This window comes from Artemia sp. Qi Xiang Cuo, chromosome 2, assembly GCF_049724085.1.
Source record: "Artemia sp. Qi Xiang Cuo chromosome 2, ASM4972408v1, whole genome shotgun sequence".
NCBI lineage: Eukaryota > Metazoa > Arthropoda > Branchiopoda > Anostraca > Artemiidae > Artemia > Artemia sp. Qi Xiang Cuo.
In genome coordinates this window covers 16623860-16647844 of record NC_142795.1, presented here as the reverse complement: position 1 = coordinate 16647844, position 23985 = coordinate 16623860, and the positions used below count along the sequence as shown (strand labels likewise).

The 23985-nt window shown below is 35.4% G+C and overlaps 2 protein-coding genes across 8 annotated transcripts in view; one reads left to right on the top strand and one right to left on the bottom strand.

Annotated features, from left to right (window-relative positions):
- stac (C2 and C2B_Munc13-like domain-containing protein staccato) overlaps window positions 1-18245 on the top strand; it is a 164651-nt gene extending 146406 nt beyond the window's left edge. For 4 of the 5 annotated variants that reach the window (XM_089099313.1, XM_089099305.1, XM_089099280.1 and 1 more), the window contains exons 18-21: window positions 14-34; window positions 7256-7379; window positions 10745-10932; window positions 17103-18245. In XM_089099313.1, the coding sequence (XP_088955439.1) occupies window positions 14-34; window positions 7256-7379; window positions 10745-10932; window positions 17103-17206 (437 nt within the window). In that variant the 3' untranslated portion in view covers window positions 17207-18245. The remainder of the gene's footprint in view (window positions 1-13; window positions 35-7255; window positions 7380-10744; window positions 10933-17102) is intronic. The other variant, XM_089099296.1, reaches the window with a different exon arrangement.
- Window positions 18246-18380: 135 nt separating this feature from the next.
- Window positions 18381-23985, bottom strand: part of LOC148954948 (uncharacterized) — a 53222-nt gene continuing 47617 nt past the window's right edge. For all 3 annotated transcript variants that reach the window (XM_089099334.1, XM_089099342.1, XM_089099326.1), the window contains exon 2: window positions 18381-20702. In XM_089099334.1, the coding sequence (XP_088955460.1) occupies window positions 20171-20701 (531 nt within the window). In that variant the 5' untranslated portion in view covers window position 20702 and the 3' untranslated portion in view covers window positions 18381-20170. The remainder of the gene's footprint in view (window positions 20703-23985) is intronic.

Sequence of the window (23985 nt, the reverse complement as noted above, 5' to 3'; positions counted from 1 at the left end):
CTAACTTGAAAAGAAGGCGGAATTTTTAGCACTGGTAAGTACTATACTAGAATATTTAGAAGTACCACTGCTTGTTAGATGCTTTCTCACCCTTTATTAACTTTGCTATGTTAAACTAGTCCAATCTTGTTTTATCTTAAACTAATCACTACTGACCGCATAAGGTTACGCATCCTTTGTAACAAGGTTACAAATACTTGCTTACATGGTTACGTATACTTGGCTATAACATTAGATGCTTCAGATTGTAAATATTATAGCCAAGGCTATGGATACTTGGTCGCAAGGTCACGTATACTTGACTACAAACTTACGTATACTTGACTACAAGGTTACGTATGCTTGCCTAGACTGATGCTTGGCCTTGTAGATATTGTTAGCTTGCAAGTTTCACAGAAAAAAAAACTTGATTATTAGATAAGATTAGACGAACCTGCAAGATTAAATCTAACCTGTGATTGATACTGTAATAGCATGAAATGGCGTTTAAATTGTGGAGAAAAGATTTAAAGATTTAATGACCATGCAATTTTGTTGACCTTGGTCATAGAGCCTTGTGAGGAAGACCTTTGAATATTTTTTGTTGTATATTTCTATATATAGTATATACAACATTTGTATATCTTGTGTAGTAGCCGCAGAAGCATTGAGAAGATTAAAATACGGTCAAATTAATATAAAATTTCAATTTACTGGAATTATTATAGATAAATTATAAATTCTATTAATATTATCATATAGACGTTTTATTTAGCTTAGATACTACAGAACTTTTTATTAGCTCAATTTTTTATCTCTCCTGAATGAAGTCAAATTTCGTTTCCACTGGGAAAGTAAAGACGGGTTTTCTATTATATTGTTAATAAAGTTATTTTTTTTACGGATGGGTTGTAAACTTGATTTTGTTTGAGGCGACATGATCAAACAGTTCGTGGTAACGAACTGTAAGTAAGGAGCGACCCGGCTCAATGGTAACAGAAACTCTAAAAAACGGAATTTTGATACCAATAGATACATAAAAAGAATCAGATTTTAATTCTGATTTCAAATATATAAGATTCATCAAGTTTGATCTTACCCATCAAAAGTTACGCGCCTGATAAATTTTGGCTGATTTTTGAAAAAAGGGGGAAAGACCCCCTAAAAGCTATAGAACCTTAATGAAAATTACACCATCATATTCAGTGTATCAGAGAACCCTACTGTAGAGGTTTCAAGCTCCTATCTACAAAAATGTGGATTTTTCCATTTTTTGCTAGAAGAAAGATCACGGATGCGTGTTTATTTGTTTTTTTTTTCTTTTTCCCAGGGGTAATCGTATTAACCCAGTGGTCCTAGAATATCGTAGGAGGGCTCATCGGAACGGAAATTGAAAGTTCTAGTGCCCTTTTTAAGTGACCAAAAAAATGGAGGGCAACTAGGCCCCCTCCCACGCTAATTTTTTTCTCAAAGTCACCCAATTAAAATTTTGAGATAGCGATTTTGTTCAGCATAGTCGAAAATCTAATAAATATGTCTTTTAGGATGACTTAATCCCCCACAGTTCCCAGGGGAAGGGCTGCAAGTTATGAACTTTGCCCATTGCTTACATATTGTATTGGTTATTGGGAAGTATACAGACATTTTCAGAAAGGATTTTTTTCTGGTGAGGCGGGGGGCTGGAATTCCAATTCCTGGAATTCCTATGAAGGGGGTGCCGGATTTCCAAGCATTATTTAAAAAACGATCAGAAATTAAATTAAAAAAAAACAAGTTTTTCAACTGAAAGTAAGAAGCAACATTAGAACTTAAAACGAACAGAAATTATTATTTATATGAGGGGGTTCTCCCCCAAGTCAATACCTCGCTCTTTACGCTACATTTTTTTTTTAGTGCTTTCAAAAGAGCTATCTATTCTAATTAAACGGCCTTTGTGATTCAGGGGTTTGTGAATAAATTTTTTTTTTACTTTTAACGTAAAGAGCGTGGTATTGACTAAGGGGAGAACCCCTCATATACGTAATAACATATACGTAATAAAAAAAACAATAAAAAAAACAAGCTATACGGCTCAATAGTAATTGGAACTTTTAAAAACGGAATTTGATGTCAATAAATGTATCAAAAGAATGGGCTTATAATGCTGATTTTGAATATATAAATTTTATTAAGTTTAGTATTACTCATCAAAGGCTACGAGCCTGAGAAAATTTACCTGATTTTTGAAAGAGGGGGGAAATATCCCCTAGAAGTGAAAGAATTTTAATGAAAATCACACCGTCAGATTCAGCGTATCAGAAAACATTATTATATAGGTTTCAAGCTCATATCTGCAAAAATCTGCAACTTTGTATTTTTTGCCAGAAGAAAAATATACGAATATAGAAGTTAGTTACGTAAGTTAATTTGTAAATTACGTCAGAACCAAATTTAGAGACAGCCATTTAGCAAAAGAAAAGTAAAATTTTTATTCAGATTTTGTTTACTTATTCAATGACGGTGAGCCAAATAAAAGCTGCATTAACTAAAAAACGATCAGAAATTAAATAAAAAAAAACTAGTTTTTTTAACTGCAAGTAAGGAGCGACATTAAAACTTAAAAAGAACAGAAATTACTCCTTATATGAAAGGGGCTGTCCCCTCCTCAACGCTTCGCTCTTTACGCTAAAGTTTGTGTCTGTCTCACAACTTTATTTTTTAAAACAATAAAAACTTTAGCGCAAAGAGCGAGGCGTTGAGGAGGGGACAGCCCCTTTCATATACGGAATAATTTCTGTTCGTCTTAAGTTTTAATGTCGTTCCTTACTTTCAGTTTAAAAAACTTGTTTTATTTATTTAATTGACACCAAAAATGACATCACAAATAATGTAGTAAATATATGGGCATAAGTAGAGAATTTGACTTTGGGGAGGGGGAGGGCATTGAGCTAGGAGGAAAAATTGCAACTGTCTGTTATAGTTAGCTTTTAATCACTTTTAAAGATTTTCTTAGAGATACAATGTGTCTTTGGGGGTGCGATTCAGGGCTGCTAACTACTGACGTCTAAAAAGAGTGCAAATCAAGGAAAAAAAAAGTGATTTTGCTAAGGCAAAAAACAGTTTATTTCAAACGAAAAGTTTGCAAGTTGGCAGCTCTGTTCCATGGATAATTGCCTTTCTGACGAAGTTGCCAACTATTGACTTTTAAAGGGAATGAAAACTGACACCCAAAAAGAGTGATTTTAACTCTTCAGTTTCTCCTCTGAGGTAAAAGAGAGTGCGTTTCACACTAAAAGTGTGCAACCCTGGTGCGATTCTTCCTTACTCTCGTAACAAAATCTATTAGCATATTACAGATACAAAACAGATTTTATCTATCGTAATTCGCTGCAAATTACTTTTTTGCTCAGAGCTGCCCTCGTAAGCACCCCGATTTTCCAGAGTTCGCAAGAATAGAAAATGTTCTTAAGCTTAGTTTAGTGCGGACTTAGTAAAATTGGCCTCCAGGTCTTAGTTTTGAAGTTTGATGATAAAACATTTATTGCACTTTTGGTACAAAGCCCTTACTTTTATGGATTATTTTTGATTATTAATGTATAAAGCTAGTGGTGTCTGACAGCACAGTAAGAAAAAACGCAAACAATAAAATAGTCTCAGTCACATTAGTTTCTGAATAGCTAAAATATCCTGTTAAATACAAATAAAAATAAATAAATGTTCAGCCACGTGACAAGCTTTTACTTCTAAGGGGAGCAAAAATGAATTTGTTGGGAATCATATGCTTCAATCTTTCATGTTGCAAAAATACTATTGAGATCTGCAATGTGTGTTTTTGTTCATTCTGACGAAGATTTATTTACCAGTAGTGCAAGCTGCAGGTAGATGGCAAAATTTACCAAGTACATTTTATGGTATCTGGGGCACTTCTGACAGTGGCGGATCCAGGGGGGGGGGGGGCACTCCCCACCTAACATAGTCTAAAGTAGTGTAATTTACCTAATTAACCCAAGTTTGCGTTAATTAAACTTGCTCCTAACACAAGTTTATCGGATCAACCTATTTTGCACCCCCCCTAAAAATAATTCTGGATCCGCCCCTGACTTCTGATGGATCATACTTTTATCTTAGTCTTTTAAAAGTAAAATGTCATTTATTCAATTCGTTAGTTTTGTTGGTAATATTTAGTTAAGGAAAACGAAGTAGTTTTTTTGGAAGGACATTTGCACAGAAATGTAATAGTTTGCATCAAGTCAGTATCCGAAGGGGGGAAGGGAGGGGTTAGAGGGTTCTACTCCCCCCCCCCCCCCCCGAATTGTTTTGTCCGACTTAAACCTAATTTCTTTCAACTTTGTTGGCTTCAAAGATTCTATAAAGAAAGAGTAATAGGGAGACTTGGGCTGAGTATCTTGAGGGTTTTTAGAACGGGGTGGGAGGTTGGTAGGGAACGGCATAAAAACAATACGATAGCGGTTATATAGCTTTTAACTGAATATTTTTTTTTTAGCTTGGAGGAATTGGGAAAGGATTGGTAAATTAAAAGGCTGCAGGTTTTGATAGAATGATAGATAGGTTTCTTGAAATGTAGTTGATACATAGTTGAGATAAGATTTTGAAAAGCTTGAATATAATCTGATATAAGAAATCACCAAGTGGTTTCAACGAACCTTTCATTAAACACCTTTATAAGAAAAATGGGTCAGATTGAATGCTGCAACTGTATTACATAATATGCTTTTAGTAAATATTAATTTTACGCGGATTATGCGATGTTAGGGTTTTCATCAGTTTTTCCGGAAAAATGGAAGATAAAAGCAGCGAGGATAGACTGATAAATAATTTGGAAAACAATTACAATACAGGACAAATAAACAATTTTGCTCTTAAAGGAAACAAAAGCAGGATGTCAAGCACTGAAAGCCCACTCAGCCTTGTACACGCGGGCGTACGGAGAGGGGCGGATGCCCCCCCCCCAAGAACTTCAAATTTACACTAGATATGGCTGACAACGTAGATGGTTGAAAAAGTAGTTGAAAACAGGTAGATGGGTAAACAAAAAGCAGTTCATAAAAGGTAGATGGTTGAAAAAGCTGGAAATAAACAGCTGGAATGACAGAATAAAAGTCAACCAAGAAACAGCATTCCATAACGTCTTGGAAATTTTTAGTTCTAATCCAGGAAGATTAATGCTGAAGCTTATTGAGGATTTATGATTTTTGGTGATTACTTATTAAAAAAGATGTCATAGATATGATAGAATTTGCTGGAAATATAAGGTTTTGTGAACTGCCAATGTAACTTCAGCTCCCCCCCCCCGCCCTTCATCACATAATTGGCTGCCCCCCCTTCCCTAAACAAGAAGCTACGTACGCCCATGCTTGTACATTTGCCGTAAATCTCAAAGTTACCCTCTACTGACTGAGTTTTTATTTTTCTAGGTCATCACATATCAAATCATATACGATAATTACTATTAGCTTCTGAGATAAGGTTAAATGTCTGTTAGTCTTGATAGGTATAAAATTATGATTGTCAATTGCCATTCTAATGGAATTATTGCATACCGTCTGATTTTATCAAAAATTACCAAGTACGTGATATACAACAAGGAAAATCACTTTTTTTGCATGGGACGCACTGGCGTGTCTCCTTTTTTTCTTGTTAGAGTTGTTTAAGGTTTTATTTGAAAGCATGTTGTATGTCTATTACCTTTAGTAATTAAAGAAAGATAATATTGTAATCAAATGCAGTTTTTGACAAAACAATTATATCTTCATATACAGGATGATATAACACGCGTATCTTTTGTCACAGGTTAGATTACAAATGACATCGTATGTGTTAGAGAGTAAGATCAAACCGCAGGGAGTCAGGCAGTGGAGTCGCTCAAATATGACATTACTCCTCAGCAAAATTAAGTTTTCAAAAGATACGAGTGTTATATCCTCATTTGTCAAAATACATGTGTGCTATATCATCTTGCGTATGAAGATGTAGTTTCTATCAAAAATTGTATTTTATTTTAGATATTATGTTTAGTTACTTACAAAAGACGCTAGATATAGCATTCTATTTTCAAATGAGTTCTCTAGGATCTTCCAGTGCTTCGCTAGCAGTGAAAAAAGAAAAGAAAAAAAGGAAATATAAGTGCTTCCTATGCAAAAAAGCGATAATTATAGGTTGTTTTTTTTTTATAGGATTTCTTGCAATATTAACCCCAGCGGTGTACATTTTTTTTTATCCAACACCATTTTCAAGATTTTTGAGGTTACTGTTTGAAATTCTTTTAAGTTTGATTTCGCAATACACTTTTGCTATTAATATTTATCGAGATAATAATCACTATTTGTTAATCAGCTTCAAATGGTAATTTTCGTCTGTACGCAGTTTTTTTTCAAAACGCTTTTTTAAGTTTTTGGTTACTATCGGCTGTTATTCGCTCTTTGTATTTGTTGTCGCAACCATGATGTAGCTATCCCTGAAACCATGATTACAACTAGAAATGACGTCAATCATGGGTTGAACATCATTAAAATAAGATATAATGTTTAGAAAGACTGCATATTCATATACAAGATAATGCACGCATCTTTTTGCAAGTAGCTTCTCAGGGGGATGATGTCATATTTGAGTGACTCTGCTGACTGATCTGACCTGCTTATCGAGTGACTCTGCTGACTCCCCGGGGCTCGTTCTTTGCTAGATTTCGGCTCTTAGAAAGGACAATAGAACTTTGAAATTCAAATCGAATAAGTCGACTTCAAAGTTTCTATGAAAGTCCACCTAATGGTTTTTTTTTTCATTTTGAGATTATTTTTATATTTTTCATTTGGGAGAGTAGCAAGAGCAAGATTAGGTACTGAAGAGTGACTTTATCTTCAATCCTCCTTCTCCAGAAATTCAAGGGACTCATTAGCCTTTACTGTAAGTTAGTGTTGACCACCCTACGATGAATTCAAGTTTTATATTTTACTTAATACCCCTCATAAAAGAGATTATACAAAACTGCATAAGTCTGTAGAAATTACACACAGATTGAAAAATGCTTGAGATTGACTGGTAGTGAAGTATACTCACGGAAGTGCAGGGGATAGGGAGTGTTTTTCAAAGTCTAGAGGTAGGATTTTGTGGTTTATATTTTCAAGTTTTCAACAAAAACACAAGGAAAAGGCACTCTTTAATGAAAAATAAAAAATTTTCAAAATCTAGGAGGGGGTGTCAACTGCCCCTTCCCAATAATTGATGCCCTTGTCGATGGGTTGTCTTAGTTTTATTTTACTCATATAAACAATCCTTGCAGGAAAAGCTGACCCCTACGTGAAAGTACGCCTTGAACCATCAATACGGTACCCTGAAAGCGCTAAGGAGCGAACGAAGGTAGTCAAGAACAACTTATATCCCCTATTTGATGAAACATTCATATTGTAAGTTTTGCCAGTATATTTATTCTTGTGTTCTAAATATTACGTGGATTCTATAAAGTATACAAAGTAAACATGGTAAACATCGATTTCTTATGTATTTTTTTCTATGTTGGTTGTGGGATACAAGGAGAGGACCAAGCAGTTTTAAACACTAAACTATCAGTCTGAAAAAAACTCTACGTCTGCGCATCATTTAAGAAAACAATACCATAGACTGAATGGCAGAACCAGATACATCAATATAACACAAACTCACCGCGGACACGTCTACTCCGAAAATTTTAAACTTAACTCGGATCTATTATAAATCCAAGTACCGAAATTTAGTGTAAATTTCTTAGGTGTGAGGAGAGGCAGATTGAGGGAGGGGCTTCTGCCTTCTATTTTCCTGCAGTTTAATTTTGTACCGATTTTGCTTATATCCAGCCAGTTTCTGCCAAAATAGGTAAACAATCAGTTATATATTTACTACCCGGTTTTATGAGTAGGGGGCTTAGGTTGACTCCGCAAGAGTGTCAAGACTCGGCAAGTGCCTAGGAATCTCTTGACACGGGCAGTGAACGGGAATAAAAACACATTATTCTGCTCTCTGTCTATCTGTTAAAATAAAGCACAGACAGTAATTTTAATCTTTTTTGGTGACCTATGCGGCAAAATATGAAGATTATGAATGGAATACCAGGAAATTGGACGCGGTATTTTCCAACCTTTTATTGGCATTCAGAAGGCATTCGACCTCATGTGGAGAAAGGATCTGTGGGCCATTCTCCTTTACTTTGGTACCCCACAGAACCTAGTATCGTTGATCAAAGATATGTACTCAAAGTCGAGAATCCGTATCAAGGTGGGAGGGGGCCTTATTGGTAGTCTTGTAGCATTAACTGATGTTCTGCAGAGCTGCTTACTTTCTCCAGAACTGTTTAATATGTTCCTTACTACTGTCCTGTTACTCCTCCAAATTAATACCCAATTTTACGAGCTTTGCTCTCTGTTGGGGGTATATGTTTTTTTGTTATGTTGATTTATTCAAATAAAATCTTCCTCTTCTTCTTCGGCAATTTTGTCAGTTGTGTCCATCAGAGGAATAATGAGTACTATATTAGATTCTGCTGAGATAGACCGAAAATACGAGATCCTTGAGGATCTTCAGTCGCTGGCTCACGACTGAATTCCGAATTTGTCGATTCTATGAAGGACAAGACTCTCTGACACATTGATTATCTCCCTTAAAATATGCATGCATGAGTCTTGGATCTTCCAAACAGACGATCAATGGTGTCTAGCCCCATTTGAAACAAAAGCACCTCACTGTATTGCTGGCATTACATACCTGGATAGAACTCCAAATATTAATCTTTTTGAAAGCCTCAAGATAAAAGAATACGACAACTTGTGTGGTTAGGCCACATCCAACATATGACAAATTTCTATCTTCCGAAAATAGTCTTCGATGGCTCTTCTTCGCCACGGGATTCACCGCAATTTCTTCGCTTGGCTAAAGATAGATGCTCTTACAGAGACTATATCAATAACATAGTAAATGAAGGGGCCCCAAAACGATTTTCGAGGAGGGACGGGAGTTAAGTCAAAGCAAAGGTTTTTGCCTACTTGCTAATGAATTTGACGAGGGAAAAGTTATCAAAGTGATTTCAGTCCTCCCCCCCCCACACTGCCTGGAACTCGAATTTTGAGCCCCTTACAATTTTGTGTCTATAAATATGTTATATAGCTATCGACGCAGGATTATTTAGGGAATATCCTTAAATGACTAAATATCAGCCATGAGAATAAACTACATTAATGAGTGGTTACAGTTTGAATTAAAAAAAAAAAAATAATAATATTGGTTTGCAGATACCCTAGCTTCAAATGAAAAATTCTGCCCCTACTGCTATTACTTTGACCACTACTTTCTTGACCTCTCCTCGCTGCGGCTTCTCTTGCTATAGATACTATTAGCACAATCACTCCTACCATAACTTCTGCTGCTAGAGCTGCTCCTAACATGATTACGTATGATAATCAGATTTAACTGCTCGCAGCACGAATGCTACTACAACCCGTGTCATTCCCGCTTTACTGAAAACGCTTTACTGGTTTTTGATAACTTCTTGTTGTTTAGGTCTGATTTTATTGCCCAATGTATTTTTTAGGTTTATAATTCGGCTCAGTAATAAAACTTATTATTGTCTTCAAAAAATTTTGTTAGTTTAATTCACTTTGAACAAGTTTTAACAAATTTTTGAACTACTTTTGACGTTACACTTTCGGCGTGTTCATTAATTCATTTACGGTCCCCGAAAGTACACTTCGGAAGCTAACTCAAAGAACAGAAAATTTCTACAATGCTATTTTAAAAGTCCATAGTTACAAAGCTATAGGTGGGGGGGGGGGGTCTGAGGCTATACACATGGTATTTACTATAGTTAAACCTTTTCATACGTCACTTTAATGTAAATAAGAAAGATTTGCCAAAACTAAGTTGAGTTCGATTTAACAAAACTCAGTTAACTAACAAGTCTACTTTTTTCGCTTTTAGCTTTTTATTTGCTAGAAAATGAACTAAGAAAGTTCAACAAGCTTTTGCGAATAGAATAAAAGTTTAGCAGAAAATTCGAAGTTGCTATAACGTGAGCCGTACAAATTAGGGACGCACCATCAGCTTCAGGGAGATGAGGCCTGAAACAGTCACAACAATGAAATAGGCCAAACTCATCTAAATTAATAAGAAATCAATCATGTTGTGAAAATTTTACACCTTTTGTTTCCTTTTACAAGAAGAAAAGTAAACTCCAGCATTAAAAATAAAGCGATTTTAATAATCAGCTGTATTATTCAATCTGGAAAACCCTAAAGGTATCATCCTGTTCTGCAAGAGGCAAGCCTTTTATCATAAAGTGTCCACCCAGGGGCGTTCCCCCTGAGTGGAATCTTGATCGAAGTCTCGGATATAGTGCCAAGGTACTATAATTTGATACCTTTAAATTTTGATACCAATCAAATAATTGGCAATATGAATAAAATACCCAATATTTGTTTAAATTTGTTTCAACCTGGATTTTTCAAGGAGGGATTTGAAAAAAAAACTAACCTCGAATTATAAAAAAAAATATACTTCCTAAAGATTCGGAATACCTTGATTTTTCAAGGGGGTATTTAAAATAATACAAAAAAAATCTCGAATTATACAAAAATACTTTCTAAAGATTCTGAAAATCTTGATATTTTGTGGGGGGAGGCCCTCTCCTTCCTGGAGTGTTTATGTAAGTTCAGTCTTTCAGGCTTCAACCCAGTGATCCATTGAGCTTACAAAACCTATTCACGCTCCATATGTTGCTTTTGCTTATTTGAATCTCCTTTTTCAGTCCTGTTGCTCCAGCTCTCCAGAAAGGTGATAGTCTAGTTGTCTTCACTGTCAAAGACTATGACTTGGTTGGATCGAGTGAATTCATGGGAGAAGCATTTCTACACTTTAGAGACATTGCTCGAGGTTTGGGAAGTGAAAATTTGAAGGAAGTTAACCAAGTTGTAATGCCACTTACACGTCCAACGGGTACGTTTAACGTGTATTTTCTAATTATTCTCTTCAAACCTCTTTCATTACTAAACAAAGTTCTTATTACACCCCCCTCCTTCAAAAACCGATTCCTTCCTACTGTATGCTTATTGGGCTAACGAGGCCCCGTAAGTATTTTCTATTTTGTTCTGTAATAATGTATACCGTATTTCTATGTCCACATAATTTTTTTTCTAATACAGAAAAGAAAGGTTTTGAATAAGGTGAGCCAAGACTCTGTATTTTAGAAACATTACTCGGGGTTGTAGAAGGGAAATTTTGAGGGAGGTCAACCAAGTTGTACTATTAGTCACACGTCCAGTCATGATGTATATATTTAATTTTTTTCTTTGAATCCCTTTCATTATTAAAAAGAGAAAAGTTATTCCTCGAAAATTTCTCTGGTAAAAAAAAAAAAAAAAAAAAAAAAAAAAAAAAAACGCTTTGAAAAATCCGAGGACCTTTTCTGATGCAGTCTCGAAGTAAAGAAGTAGAACCCAGCCAATGTGATATTTAGGCCTGTATGTCCCTTGCAAAGGTTTATTAATTTCTTTCTAAATGCATGCAATTGTGGTTTGAATGTGTCCATCATCTTAACGATTAATTAAAAATAAAATCTACATTTCCAGTCATCTCAGCATCGCTATACTGCCTGTGGCAGTACTATAATGAGCCTAAACTGGAGCCGTATTACAAGTGTGTGCACATTAAGTAGGGAGATTCATCCTGTTGACATACCTTCCGAAATAAATTTCTGCTTATGGGTCCGGCCGTATTTGATGCTAGTAATTTGAAGCACAAAAAACAGAAATCTGATTCCTTAGTTTGCTTAAAATGCAGCTTAATAGTGCTGCCTAAATAGAGGATGAAGTGGGTTCTTATGTATAATTTTCCTATTCTCCAGCCCACTTCGTGTGTAACAAGTGTTCAAAGAAACTTAAGAGTGGCTCATTCGATTTAAAACTGAAAGTTCTAGTGTCTTTTTTAAGATTTAAAATTTATTAAAGGCCAACCAGTTCCCATCCCTTGCCCTTTCTTAGGTAAGTATTTTGCTCAAAATGGTTAAAAAGTTCAATAACTATGCTGATAGGGGTAACATGTCCCCCTCTCTTGTGGTAAGGGCAGCAAGTTATATAAGTTACCTATTGTTTTTATATTTAGTCTTTTTTATTTCGAAAAAGGGGCACGTTTGATCCTAGGTCTCGCAAGAAACTTAAGATAATAAGGTGAAACCTTAAGCGAATTTTGACGGGGTGTCTAACTAAATTAAAACACAGTTTGTGTATGTAGGTTATCAAAAGAGCCTATCAACGATATCTGAGGAACGGGTAAGGGTGCTATTTTTGAAACTTCCAGAGCTACTACTGCCATTACTTCCACTGCTACTACTACCATTTACGACTGTGACTGCGACTACTTGTGACTGCGTCTGTGAGTACTTGTGACCGCGCCTGTTAGTACTTGTGACTGTGACTTTGACTACTTGGGACTGTGACTGCGACTGCAAATACTTGTGACTGCGTCTCCAACTACTTACAGCTGCTACGGTGATTGTTAAGGACTGTGACTACTTATGACTGTGATTGCAATTGCTTGGTGCTGTGGATTTGACTACTACTTATGCCACTGTGGCTGTCACAGTTACTGCTACTGTCAAAAGGGTGAAACAGCAATATCTAAGGGACGCTTGAGTGTATTAAAACTTCGGAAAGGGCTCATTCGATTTGAAAGTTCTAGTGTCCTGATTAAGAGTCAAAAGTGATTGGGAGGCAGCCAACCCCTCTCACGCTCTTTTTAGCTCCCTATCTCCAAAGACATTTAATCAGAATTTTGAGATAGATATTTTGTTCAAAATATTCGGAAGATCCAAAAACTATGGTTCCGGAGATACTATGACTCTCCACAGCCTTTCGGGCAAGGATTGTAATCTATGCAAATTGTTCGTTATTTACATATAGGATTTGTTATCGTGAAAGGGGCTCATGTTTGAACTTGGGTCTCCAAAAAGACTAAGGGTATTAAGGTGAAATTTTCAGAGGGTGTTGAGCGGGGTCTTGAATTAAATCAAAACACAGTAAGTACGTTTAGGTTGTCCAAAGAACGTATTAGCAATATATGAAGGACAACAGAGAACATTAAGTTGAAAATGTCAGGGCATTTTGATGAGGATTTTGGACAAACCAAAAGACACGACGGACATGCAGGGTGTCCAAAGGGCGTATCTGCAAGATCTCAGAGCGGCTAAGGGTATTAAATTGAAATATTAAAGGCATGCTGATAGGAATTTAAAACAAAAATCAAAAGACTCTAGACACCTACACAACTAGATCAAAGGTATCTCACCCCCATAACATATCTTAGGAACGGCCAAGGGTGTCTGCGATATTTAATGTATTGCCGAGGGCATAAATTAACGGTTTAAGGTCTCCAGCTGCAAATGTAAAGGAACATTGAACAGCAAATATAACTTAAAACGAACAGAAACTACCACAAACAGGAGTAGAGCTAATGACCCCTAAGCTTTCTAAACACCAGAATTTAATTTGCACTTTTCTGAAAATGAAATATATTTTAAAATGTTTTCTCTTTTACAACGTTCATAAACCCAAGATTCCTGAGACATTCAAAAATAAATATCAATTTGTATTAAACTCTGAACTACATTCATGTAAGTTTCATTAATCCTGTTTAGTTTGGGGATTTTCGTTCTTTTTTGGCTGATTTTATGACAAAGAAAAACCGACTCGAAGTGAGAATTGTTTTCACTAAAGTGCAAATGACGCTTTGGTCTTTAGAAGGCTTTTGAGCCTTAGCCCTGCTCTTGTTTTTGGTGGTGTCTCTTAGTTTAAGTTTACTTGATTATCTATTGCATTTTCTGCTCGTTCCGTGTTTTATTGATTTATTGATATAGACGTTTAAAGGCTAAATAATTGTTTATATCTATTTATTATGCTCGTATTGGGTTTAATGTAGCTCTTTAAGTTTCTCTGGAAAACTTATTTTTCAGAGAAAGATTTAAAAAAATTAATATTGAAAAACAACTGGTTTATGGAAGAAAAAGAAGAAATTGTCAACCGAATATTTTACCCGTACACAGCACAGCGCCCTCAGCGTTTAAAAAGAGAAAGAATGTAAGAAATGCCACTTAAAAGGAATCTTAAATATGAACAGAATAAACCAAACCAATAGATACACTGGCTTCTTCACGAAATTACCTTTCTTTGTTGTTGCAGAAGCATCTTATAGTATTATGAATTCTGCTTCCGGGGTTTGTTCATACAGAAATATTTTTCGTACTACTCTTGTATATATTGCTTGATGTCAAACATGTAGTACTGTATACTGTTTTGATATTTTCACTCAATTCTATTTTAGATACCTTCCTTTTTGAAGTTCTTACGGCTTTTTCGGTTGATTGTATCTTCTTTTTCTTCCTACTAGCCATAGACCCTGTTGACTTTCAAAATTTTCCTCTTTAGTTTTGTCGTGGTAGGCCACCTCGGCCTTGGTTCCTTTTCTATTTTTCCTGATTTCTTAAGTCATATTTAAAAAAAATGAATTTTCGAAAAATAACTCAAATGATGTAGAGAATATGTAAGTGTCACTAGTTTTGTTTCAATCACGGTGAGCAGGCTGCTGTCTACGGTGAGCAGGCTGCTGTCTACGGTGAGCAGGCTGCTGTCTACGGTGAGCAGGCTTCCTGAACTATGTCCTACACCAAAATTAACTCCTCTGTCCCTTATTTTAGTTGTTGGTGTATGCCCACAATGATCATTTGTAATTTTTTTTCTTTTTTTTTCTTTATCTTTGGTCACTTTTATTTTGCCCTTTTCTGATATTTATTTATGCTATATTTCATTTTTGACCTTTAATTGTAATCCTTTCTCTAATTGTATATATTTTATTTTGACAGTTAATTTGACTTGATTTTAAGTATTTTTTTTATTTTACGGTATTTGACTTTGAATACGAATTCGGCAGTTTTTTTTCTTGCCTATGATTTTGTTTAATCCCCCACCCTTTCTGTTTTTGCCATTATTCGCACAAAGTTCATTTTAGATTTTGGATTTCTTTTATGTGTAAAATTTTTATTGACCATTTTCATGCTTGATTGGTGTTTCTTTTCTTGCTCTATTATTTATTTCTTTGTTTAGCCTTTTCTGTCCTTTTAGACATATGAAGAGAATTCGGCTCTATTAGAACTTGTGATAGCCTTTTGAAAATAAATAATATCGTATCTTATCTTACTAGGATAAAACATTTTTTTGCATGTTTTATATACTTGTACGCTAATGTATTCTTTGAAGGAAAATTTATATTTGACATTGAAAAGTCGCTTTCTTGCTTGTATCTGTTTTTTTTTTGCTTATGCTATGAAAGATGGATAATTTTCACGTCTCAGTAGAATTGCTATTTCCATTTCTCATTAAAAAAGAAACAAAAGAAAACGAAGTATTTTGTTTTTCCCCGTCTTAGTTACAACTACAAAGGAAAAGGGCAAAGTTTAGATTTATTTTTTAGCTTCTTATTTCTATCAGCCGCATAACAATATGATCAAGTCCTAAGTAGTTCATTGAAAAAACTAAAAATTTTTCTTAGCAAAACCGATTCCTGGTTATAGTATAACATTTTTGCCAGTAATAGGTACACCCTGATTCCCCCTTGATGCCTGGTGATCCCGGTTCTAAGAACGTTTTTCATGATCTTTTTTATGCTATTTCAATAACTAATACAAGACTTCAAATAGCCACAAATAACACACAATAGCCACAACTTCAGGCTTTAAAACTAATAAAAAAAAAATATATTTAAAATTCTATTGAGTTTCAGGAGAATTAAATTTACTGGTTTCATTTGCTAAAATGGGAAATTTCATTTGTTTAAATTTCATGTTATTTTTTATAATTTAATTTTTTTTTTTACAAAAGTAAACATTTGTAATTTCCATTTTGAAAAAAAAACTAACAAACAGAATGAAGTGCTTTTCCCCCGTCAAAATTACGATATTTAAAGAAAAGGTCACGGTTCACGACTACCTTTGAGCTTTTTATTTGTATAAAGCTTTTGCTGTACAACAGTTCGATGAAACCCCAAATACTCAATTAAAGAGCACGAACGCTTTAGTAGTTCTGAACCCAGATAATGATAGCGTATATCTATTAGTAAAGAGGCGTTGTCACAATTTTTCTCGATCCCGATTCTACCTCAATTAAATATAAAAAAAAACAAGTTTTTTTTAACTGAAAGTAAGGAGTGACATTAAAACTTTAAAAGAACAGAAATTATTCCGTATATGAAAGGGCTGTCCCCTATTCAACACCCCGCTCTTTACGTTAGAGTTTTCTATTGTTTTACAAAGTAGAGTTGTGAGAAAGAGTCAAATTTTAGCGTAAAGAGCGGGACGTTGAGAAGGGGACATCCCCTTTCATATACGGAATAATTTCTGTTCGTTTTAAGTTTTGATGTCGCTCCTTACTTTCAGTTAAAAAAATTTGTTCTTTTATATTTAATTCATGATAAGGTGGCTAACTAAACAGTTTTTGTTGTATAAAATCTCTCCTCGTACAAGTTTGATCATCCAGTCTCAGAGAATTCAAGCTTTAGATTTATTTGGGAAAAAAGTTGTACTGTTTTTAACGAAAAGCTGAATTATTAACTGAAATGATTTGAAGAATTGGGCAAGCTTATTCGAGTCCCGATCTCTTGAAAACCCCTAATTCATGATTTTGACTCATTTTCTCACTGATAATTTTTATATTACTTTTTCGTTTGAGGGGGAGGGGGTGAGCATTTTGAGCTTATAATCTGCGCACAACTGATGGATTAAGCACCAGCAGAGCCGTTGAAAGGAGAGGAGACCGGGTCAGCTGCCCCAGGTACCAAAGTTGAGGAGGGATGAAGCTGGGGACTTGCACGCTTTGATCATATTTTCATTTTTATTGGGCTTTTTTTTCTTATATTTGAGTCAGAAGGGACACGCTGTAACTGATTTTGTCCCGGGCACCACCAACCCTAGGAACGGCTCTGAGCGTCTGTTTAAAACTCATGAACTTTTTAAATTGATTGTGATTCATGCATAACGGCGTCCGTTTAATTGTAGATTTCAATCAGTTTTGTGTTAATCACTTTAAATGAATTTTAATTAACTTAATTTTTTTTCTAACTAGAATCAAACGATTTGCTGGACACTCTGGAATTAAGAAGCTGGGACAGGCTGGCCAAGAATTTTGTAAAACGCGAGAAGAAAAACATTGATCCGAAGTTGAAGTAGTGAACATTTTCACCTGTACGCTGTAAGCAGGGTTGCCACACGGAAATTTTCCAGTCAAATTAGGAGCAACAAAAGGACAGCAAAAGTGATACTATGATTATGGAATGAAAGTATTGGCTGAGTCAGGACTATTCAGTTGAATCGGAAAAAGCACTTTTCTTTGCATGTGAAATCATTATTTTCAAACGAAATATGCAGAGGCCAGTTTGATTGGTTTCAATCTAATTAAAAAATTAGGCTATTTTTTTGATTTAGTTTCAAGAAAACTGCAGTATACCCTGAAAGTAAAAACCTTGGAAACATTTTTTTGGAGGAAGTTTGTGGCAACCCTGATTAGGAGAGCTAAAAAAAATTAGTGTGATTAAATACTAGTCTACTTAAAAAGAAGTATATTCTTAGTCTAAAAATACTGTTTTCTCAATAATTAAATTGACCATACGTTTCTTTAAAAATAAGGCAAATGTTAGAACTCTTAGTTGGTTTTATGTTATGGTCGTTTTAAATCAAAACCTGTTAGGTTTAAGAAACAGATTTTGATTCAATTTGCATGTGGTAATTCAAAATAAGATGACGTTTTTTGTTTTTGTAAAATGAGATTGGTAGCTTGTAGTTTTAAACTCAGCACGTTTAATCAACTGGCGCAGTCCGTGAATACTCGATGACTTTTTCTGAAAGTGACTATGGTAGATCAGGGTAAATATTGTAGCGTTGTAGCCATCATAAACATATCTCATATGTTAGTGTCTTCTTTGTAAGAAAGACAATTTTTTAATTGCCTAAAGCTAATTTTAAGACAATAAATGACATTTACTGTTATTTTTTGTTTTTATGACTGAATAATCTGCAAATATTTTGCGCATAAAAACAGCTTTCCCTCAAATCAATATACTATATAATTATACTATATAATATACTTATACAATATAATTTAACAGACTTGAAACTCACCAATCTCTAAGAATTTTCTCTTTTTTCAATTGATGTCTCAAGCCCTTAGCAATACCATGGGGAGAAAATCTCCGGTTAGATCCCCCCCCCCTCCCAAAAAAAGAGAATTGTTCAGCTCGTCCACCCATTTATAAGATTTCATTAATTTTTCTTTTGTATCATATTTTTCTGAAGCGTGTGACAAATCTACTTAATGGGTTTTGATTCTTGATACCTGTTCGGTAGTGTATTGACATTTTTACTTTGAATGGAGAAATTTTTTAAACTGGGTCGCTAATTGACAAAAATATAGGAGGGAGACAAAATCTTTGTTTAAAGATCTAGGGGAGGCAGTTTTTTTTCAATGGAAATACTAAAAAATTATATATGCCCCACACAAATATCTAAAAAAGGTATTTTTTTAATTCTGTGGGCGGGGAGGGGGGATGTTGCTCCTCACAAATGGTGCCCCAGTCATCAAGCAAGAGGTACAAGTTGCTAGGACACTTGAATTGTTGAGTAGGTTTACAATAAAAATGGTTTATTCACCAATTTTCTCAATTTTGGAAGGGCTGAAACAATCCTGCCGGTTAAGCCGCTGCTAGTAAGTGTAGCTTCATCAATGAGAATTTAACCAAACTATTAATTGACATTTGTAAATGGCTGGTGCTTTAGTTTAGCTAGTAAACACTTGCGATTTAATTAGTTTAAATGTTGCCTTCTATTGAGTCTCCTTTGGAAGTTACTTTTTTAACAAAAGGAGACCGAGTCTCTTTATATTGAAATATATTTGAGAGTGATTTTTATTTTATTTTTCGTTATTACCCTTCGTTGTAGTGTATTAGCAAAATTTGAACTAATTATTTCATATTGTCCAGGAAACAATTAGGCAGACTATAAATTAATATTTATTAGTATATTTTAATTTATAAGTATTCTAATTAAGGTACAAGAAGGATAACAATTGCTGATGTCAGTCATGCATAAAGGGGTAAGAGTTAGGACAGCACCCCTCTAAAAAAAATGTCAAAATTTTACTGCAATTTCTTATATTATTTACAGTAACAATATTTTATTGTTTTCTCGAAGCTCCCCCCTCTTTCCTAAATATTTCGTCCATTTGCAGCCACCTCCTGCGTGTGGGATCCTCTCTGAAGCAAATTCCCGCGACTTTGACCATATCTTTGACTACTTGAAATGGAGTAACCTATGTAAATATTTATAATATTTATCCGTTGTTGTTGTTATTATAATATCGCTAAATAAAATACAATTTGAAACTTACCTTTTGTGTTGCTGTCTAGAAAAGCAGAAAAATAGAAATGAAGCTGGAAGAAAGGTAGAAAATTTTCGCTGCATCTTTTCTAGGAAGAAAAGAAACCAGAAAAAGAGAGAGCCATAAGTAGTTAACTGGAACTCAGCTCTTTAGAAGAGTAAAACACAATTAATACAAAATAGAATTTACCATAAAACAGAGGAAGAGAAAGGGATGGAACGGGAGTATGCAGCGAAGAATGTGAGGGGCGGTACGGAACGAAGAATAAGCATTTCAATTCAAGTTTTTGGTAAAATTCTACGTGGGAATAATTCATCTTTCTTGGAAAGTAGTTGAGGAAGGTGAATGAAAGTCTCAAAAATGAATACAGAGCCTCAACGATCCCCTGGGAATATTTTTGTAGCAGTCTGAAAAATATTCTAGATACTAGAGAAAAAAAATATGTATCTCGCCAATCGTGAAAAGCAGTGTTAAAAACTGCAAATTTTCAGCTTTAAAATCCGTACTTGTATGATTTGTTTTTTCTACTTTTTCTTGTGAAAATTCGTAAGAAGTTACACGGAAACTGTACAAAGGTAAATGAAAAACCGAAACCTAGACTTCTAGCAACCGATAGTTTTAATAAGAATGTTTTCCTGCAAAACACTGGAAAAGATGCTGAATTAGATTTATAAAAAAGGGGGGAGGGGCGTTCACCAATTAGAAATCAACAAACAATGGAAATATCAAATATGTCATTTATTCTAAGAGCACTAAAAACGTTAATTGTGAACCAGTTTTTCTCGCTTTAATATTCGTTTCATGGCTTTTTGATATACTTTTTCTGCCACTTTAGGGCCATATTTTTCAAGCTTCCCTACTTGGTCCTTTTCTGCTTCATCTTCATGACTATCATAGTCATAATATGGTCCTTCATATATAATTTCTGGGTATGGCCGCTTAGGCTTCTTCTTCTTCCTAGGTTTGTAATTTTTCGCCCCAGGGAAAAATATTGGGGCTATATTAACAGAAGTCAAAAAGAAAATGTTTGTGGTCGTCACAGTCACAATCACAGTTACTACTGTAACGATGGTTATTAGTCCAACAGAAAATAATACTTGAAGTGCGTAGGGAACAAGGGCAAGATCAAGGCCTCCATCACCAATGATTATTCCTTTATTGTCCTTGGTTGTAGTTTTGATGTCAGTAACCGTTGTATCAACTAATGGGCCGCTGTAAGGAGTTAAGGCAACTGGAGGAATGGAGGCAGCGACTTCGCTGAAACTTGAGGGCATATTTGCTAGCAAAGACATCCTGAAAAAAAAGAATGTCCTAGATTATGTATTTTTATCTGTGTGTAACTAATTACAAATTAAAAATATCAATATTTATTGTGTTTAGTTTTACCCAGAAAGCGGGTAAGGGCATATAAGGGTCTACAGCCATGAGAGGTAGGTTGTAATGAAAAGTTTAGTGAAACCAGCACTTTGGCCAGTATACAACATCTATCTACCTACATAGTTGGTAATGTTAGTAACTCCAAGCGAATCACAAATCTGAAAACCATCTTGTGATGTTGAATGACGGGTAGCTGAGGCGTAAATTTCTCTAACAGTCAGTTGGTTTCGATTTTGACTTGAGATGAGTAGAAGGCTATCTTATACTCCGAGACGACACCCCTGCTGCCACCTACAACTTTTTTTTACATAATTTATGTCTGTTTGTTGTCAGTGAGAATGAAAAAACGGGAATTTTATCACATTTATGTCTGTTTTCATGGATGGTTATGTGTGTGGGTCGATTTATTTGATGTTTTTCATGGATGGTTATGGATGATTTATGGTTTTTGTCAGTGAGAATGGAAAAACAGTATTTTTCTCACTTGAAAAAAATGAATTTTGTCACATTCATGGATGTTTTTATGGTTTTTGTCAGTGAGAATGAAAAACAGGAACTTTCTCACATTTATATCTGGTTTATGGTTTTTGTCAGTGAGAATGGAAAAACAGGAACTTTCTCACTTTCATGGATTATTGAGTCATTAATCAAATTGTTTCCGGGCAAGGTTAATTAATGTCTGACAGATGACGTCAAGTTAATTAATGTCTTTGATGTATTTCCAAAGAGAATGTTTCCGAGGCAAAGTTTAGATCACACATGACAGATGATGTCATGATTGATTGATTGACATGAAAGGGGAATTAATTTGTTGTTTCTAAAGAGAATTGATTTGACACGAAAGGGAACTAATTTGTTGTTTCTAAAGAGAACTGTCTCCAAGCGAATGTTTAGATCTTAGCGATGAAGAGATTGATTCACGAAAGGGTTTCCAAATAATTTGAAATGTATCAGCGCAGAGATGCCAAACAAAAGGAACACGCTGAAATTACGTTTAGGGATTATTTGGGCGAAACCGTTTCAGTCATTTTATGGAATTATTTCTGCGAAACAGTTAGAGACATTTTAAAAGATGATTTAAAAGATGATTTTAGAAGAGGATTTGAGGGTGAAACTCTGTGGTCGTTATAATACACAAGTTCCATTTGAACAGTGTTGTGAGGTCCCATACCCCAACCCCAAAGGGCTCCGATCCCCCCACCCCAACCCCGAAGGAAGCCCCCGGTCCTCAAAGGTCCCCCGGGCTCCCAAACGGCCCCCGGACCCCAAAAGGCCCCCCCCCTATCCTCAAAGGTCCCCCAGGCTCCCAAAGGGCCCCCAGACTCCCAAAGGCCCTCCCCAGACCCCCAAAGGCCCTCCCCGGACCCCCAAAGGCCCTCACCCATTCCCCAAAGGTCCACCGGGCTCCCAAAGGACCAATCGGCCCTCAAGTGCCACCCGGCCCTAAAGGTCCCCCCCTCACCCACAACATTACTTTACAGCTCTTGAAGGCCACAACACCAAGCAATACTTTTCAAAAGGCATTTCAGAACAAGTTATTTTCTTAATGTCCTTTCTAAACCTATTTTCCAACTTGAAGTACCCATCCTTCTCACCCACAACTTTACTTTACAGCTTTTGAATGCTCCAACACCAAGCAATACTTTTCAAATGGGATTTCAGAACCAGTTCCTCTCTTAATGTCCCTCCTAAACCCATTTTACAAGTTGAAGTTCCCATCCTTTTCACCCACAACTTTACTTTACAGCTTTTTGAATGCCCCAACTCCAAGTAATACTTTTCAAAAGGCATTTCAGAACAAGTTATTTTCTTAATGTCCCTTCTAAACCCATTTTCCAACTTGAAGTACCCATCCTTCTCACCCACGACTTTACAGCTTTTGAATGCCCCAACACCACGAAATACTTTTCAAAAGGCATTTCAGAACCAGTTCCTTTCTTAATGTCCCTCCTAAACCCATTTTACAAGTTGAAGTACCCAACTTTTTCAACCACAACTTTACTTTACAGCTCTTGAAGGCCACAACACCAAGCAATACTTTTCAAAAGGTATTTCAGAACAAGTTATTTTCTTAATGTCCTTCCTAAACTCATTTTACAAGTTGAAGTTCCCAACCTTTTCACCCACAATTTTACTTTACAGCTTTTGAATGCTCCAACAACAAGCAATACTTTTCAAAAGGCATTTCAGAACCAGTTCTTTTCTTAATGTCCCTCCTAAACCCATTTTACAAGTTGAAGTACCCATCCTTTTCACCCACAACTTTACTTTACAGCTATTGAATGCCACAACACCAAGCAATACTTTTCAAAAGGCATTTCAGAACAAGTTACTTTCTTAATGTCCCTCCTAAACCCATTTTACAAGTTGAAGTACCCATCCTTTTCACCCACAACTTTACTTTACAGCTTTTGAATGCCCCAACACCTAGCAATACTTTTCAAATGGCATTTCAGAACCCTGTTCCTTTCTTAATGTCCCTTCTAAACCCATTTTACAAGTTGAAGCATCCTTCCTTTTCACACACGACTTTTTTCCACACCCAAACATCAAGCAATACTTTTCAAAGGCATTTCAGAACAAGTTTTTTCTTAATGTCCTTCCTAAACCAATTTTACAAGTTGAAGTAACCATCCTTTTCACCCACAACTTTACTTTACAGCTTTTTGAATGCTCCGACATCAAGCAATACTTTTCAAAAGACATTTCAGAACAAGTTCTTTTCTTAGTGACCGTCCTAAATCCATTTTACAAATTGAAGTACCCATCCTTTTCCTCACAACTCTGCTATAAGGCTTTTCGAATACCCAAACATCAAGCAATACTTTTCAAAAGCATTTCAGAACAAGTTATTTTCTTAATGTCCTTCCTAACCCCATTTTACAAGTTGAAGTAGCCATCCTTTACAACCAACACAAAGCAATACTTTTCAAAAGGCATTTCACAACAAGTTCCTTTTTTAATGTCCCTCCTAAACCCATTTTACAAGTTGAAGCACTCATCCTTTTCACCACAACTTTACTTTACAACTTTTTTTCTTAATGTCCCTTCTAAACCCATTTTACAAGTTGAAGTACCCAACTTTTTCACCCAAAACTATACTTCACAACTTTTTGAATGCCCACAACACCAAGCAATACTTTTCAAAAGGTATTTCAGAACAAGTTATTTTCTTAATGTCCTTCCTAAACCCATTTTA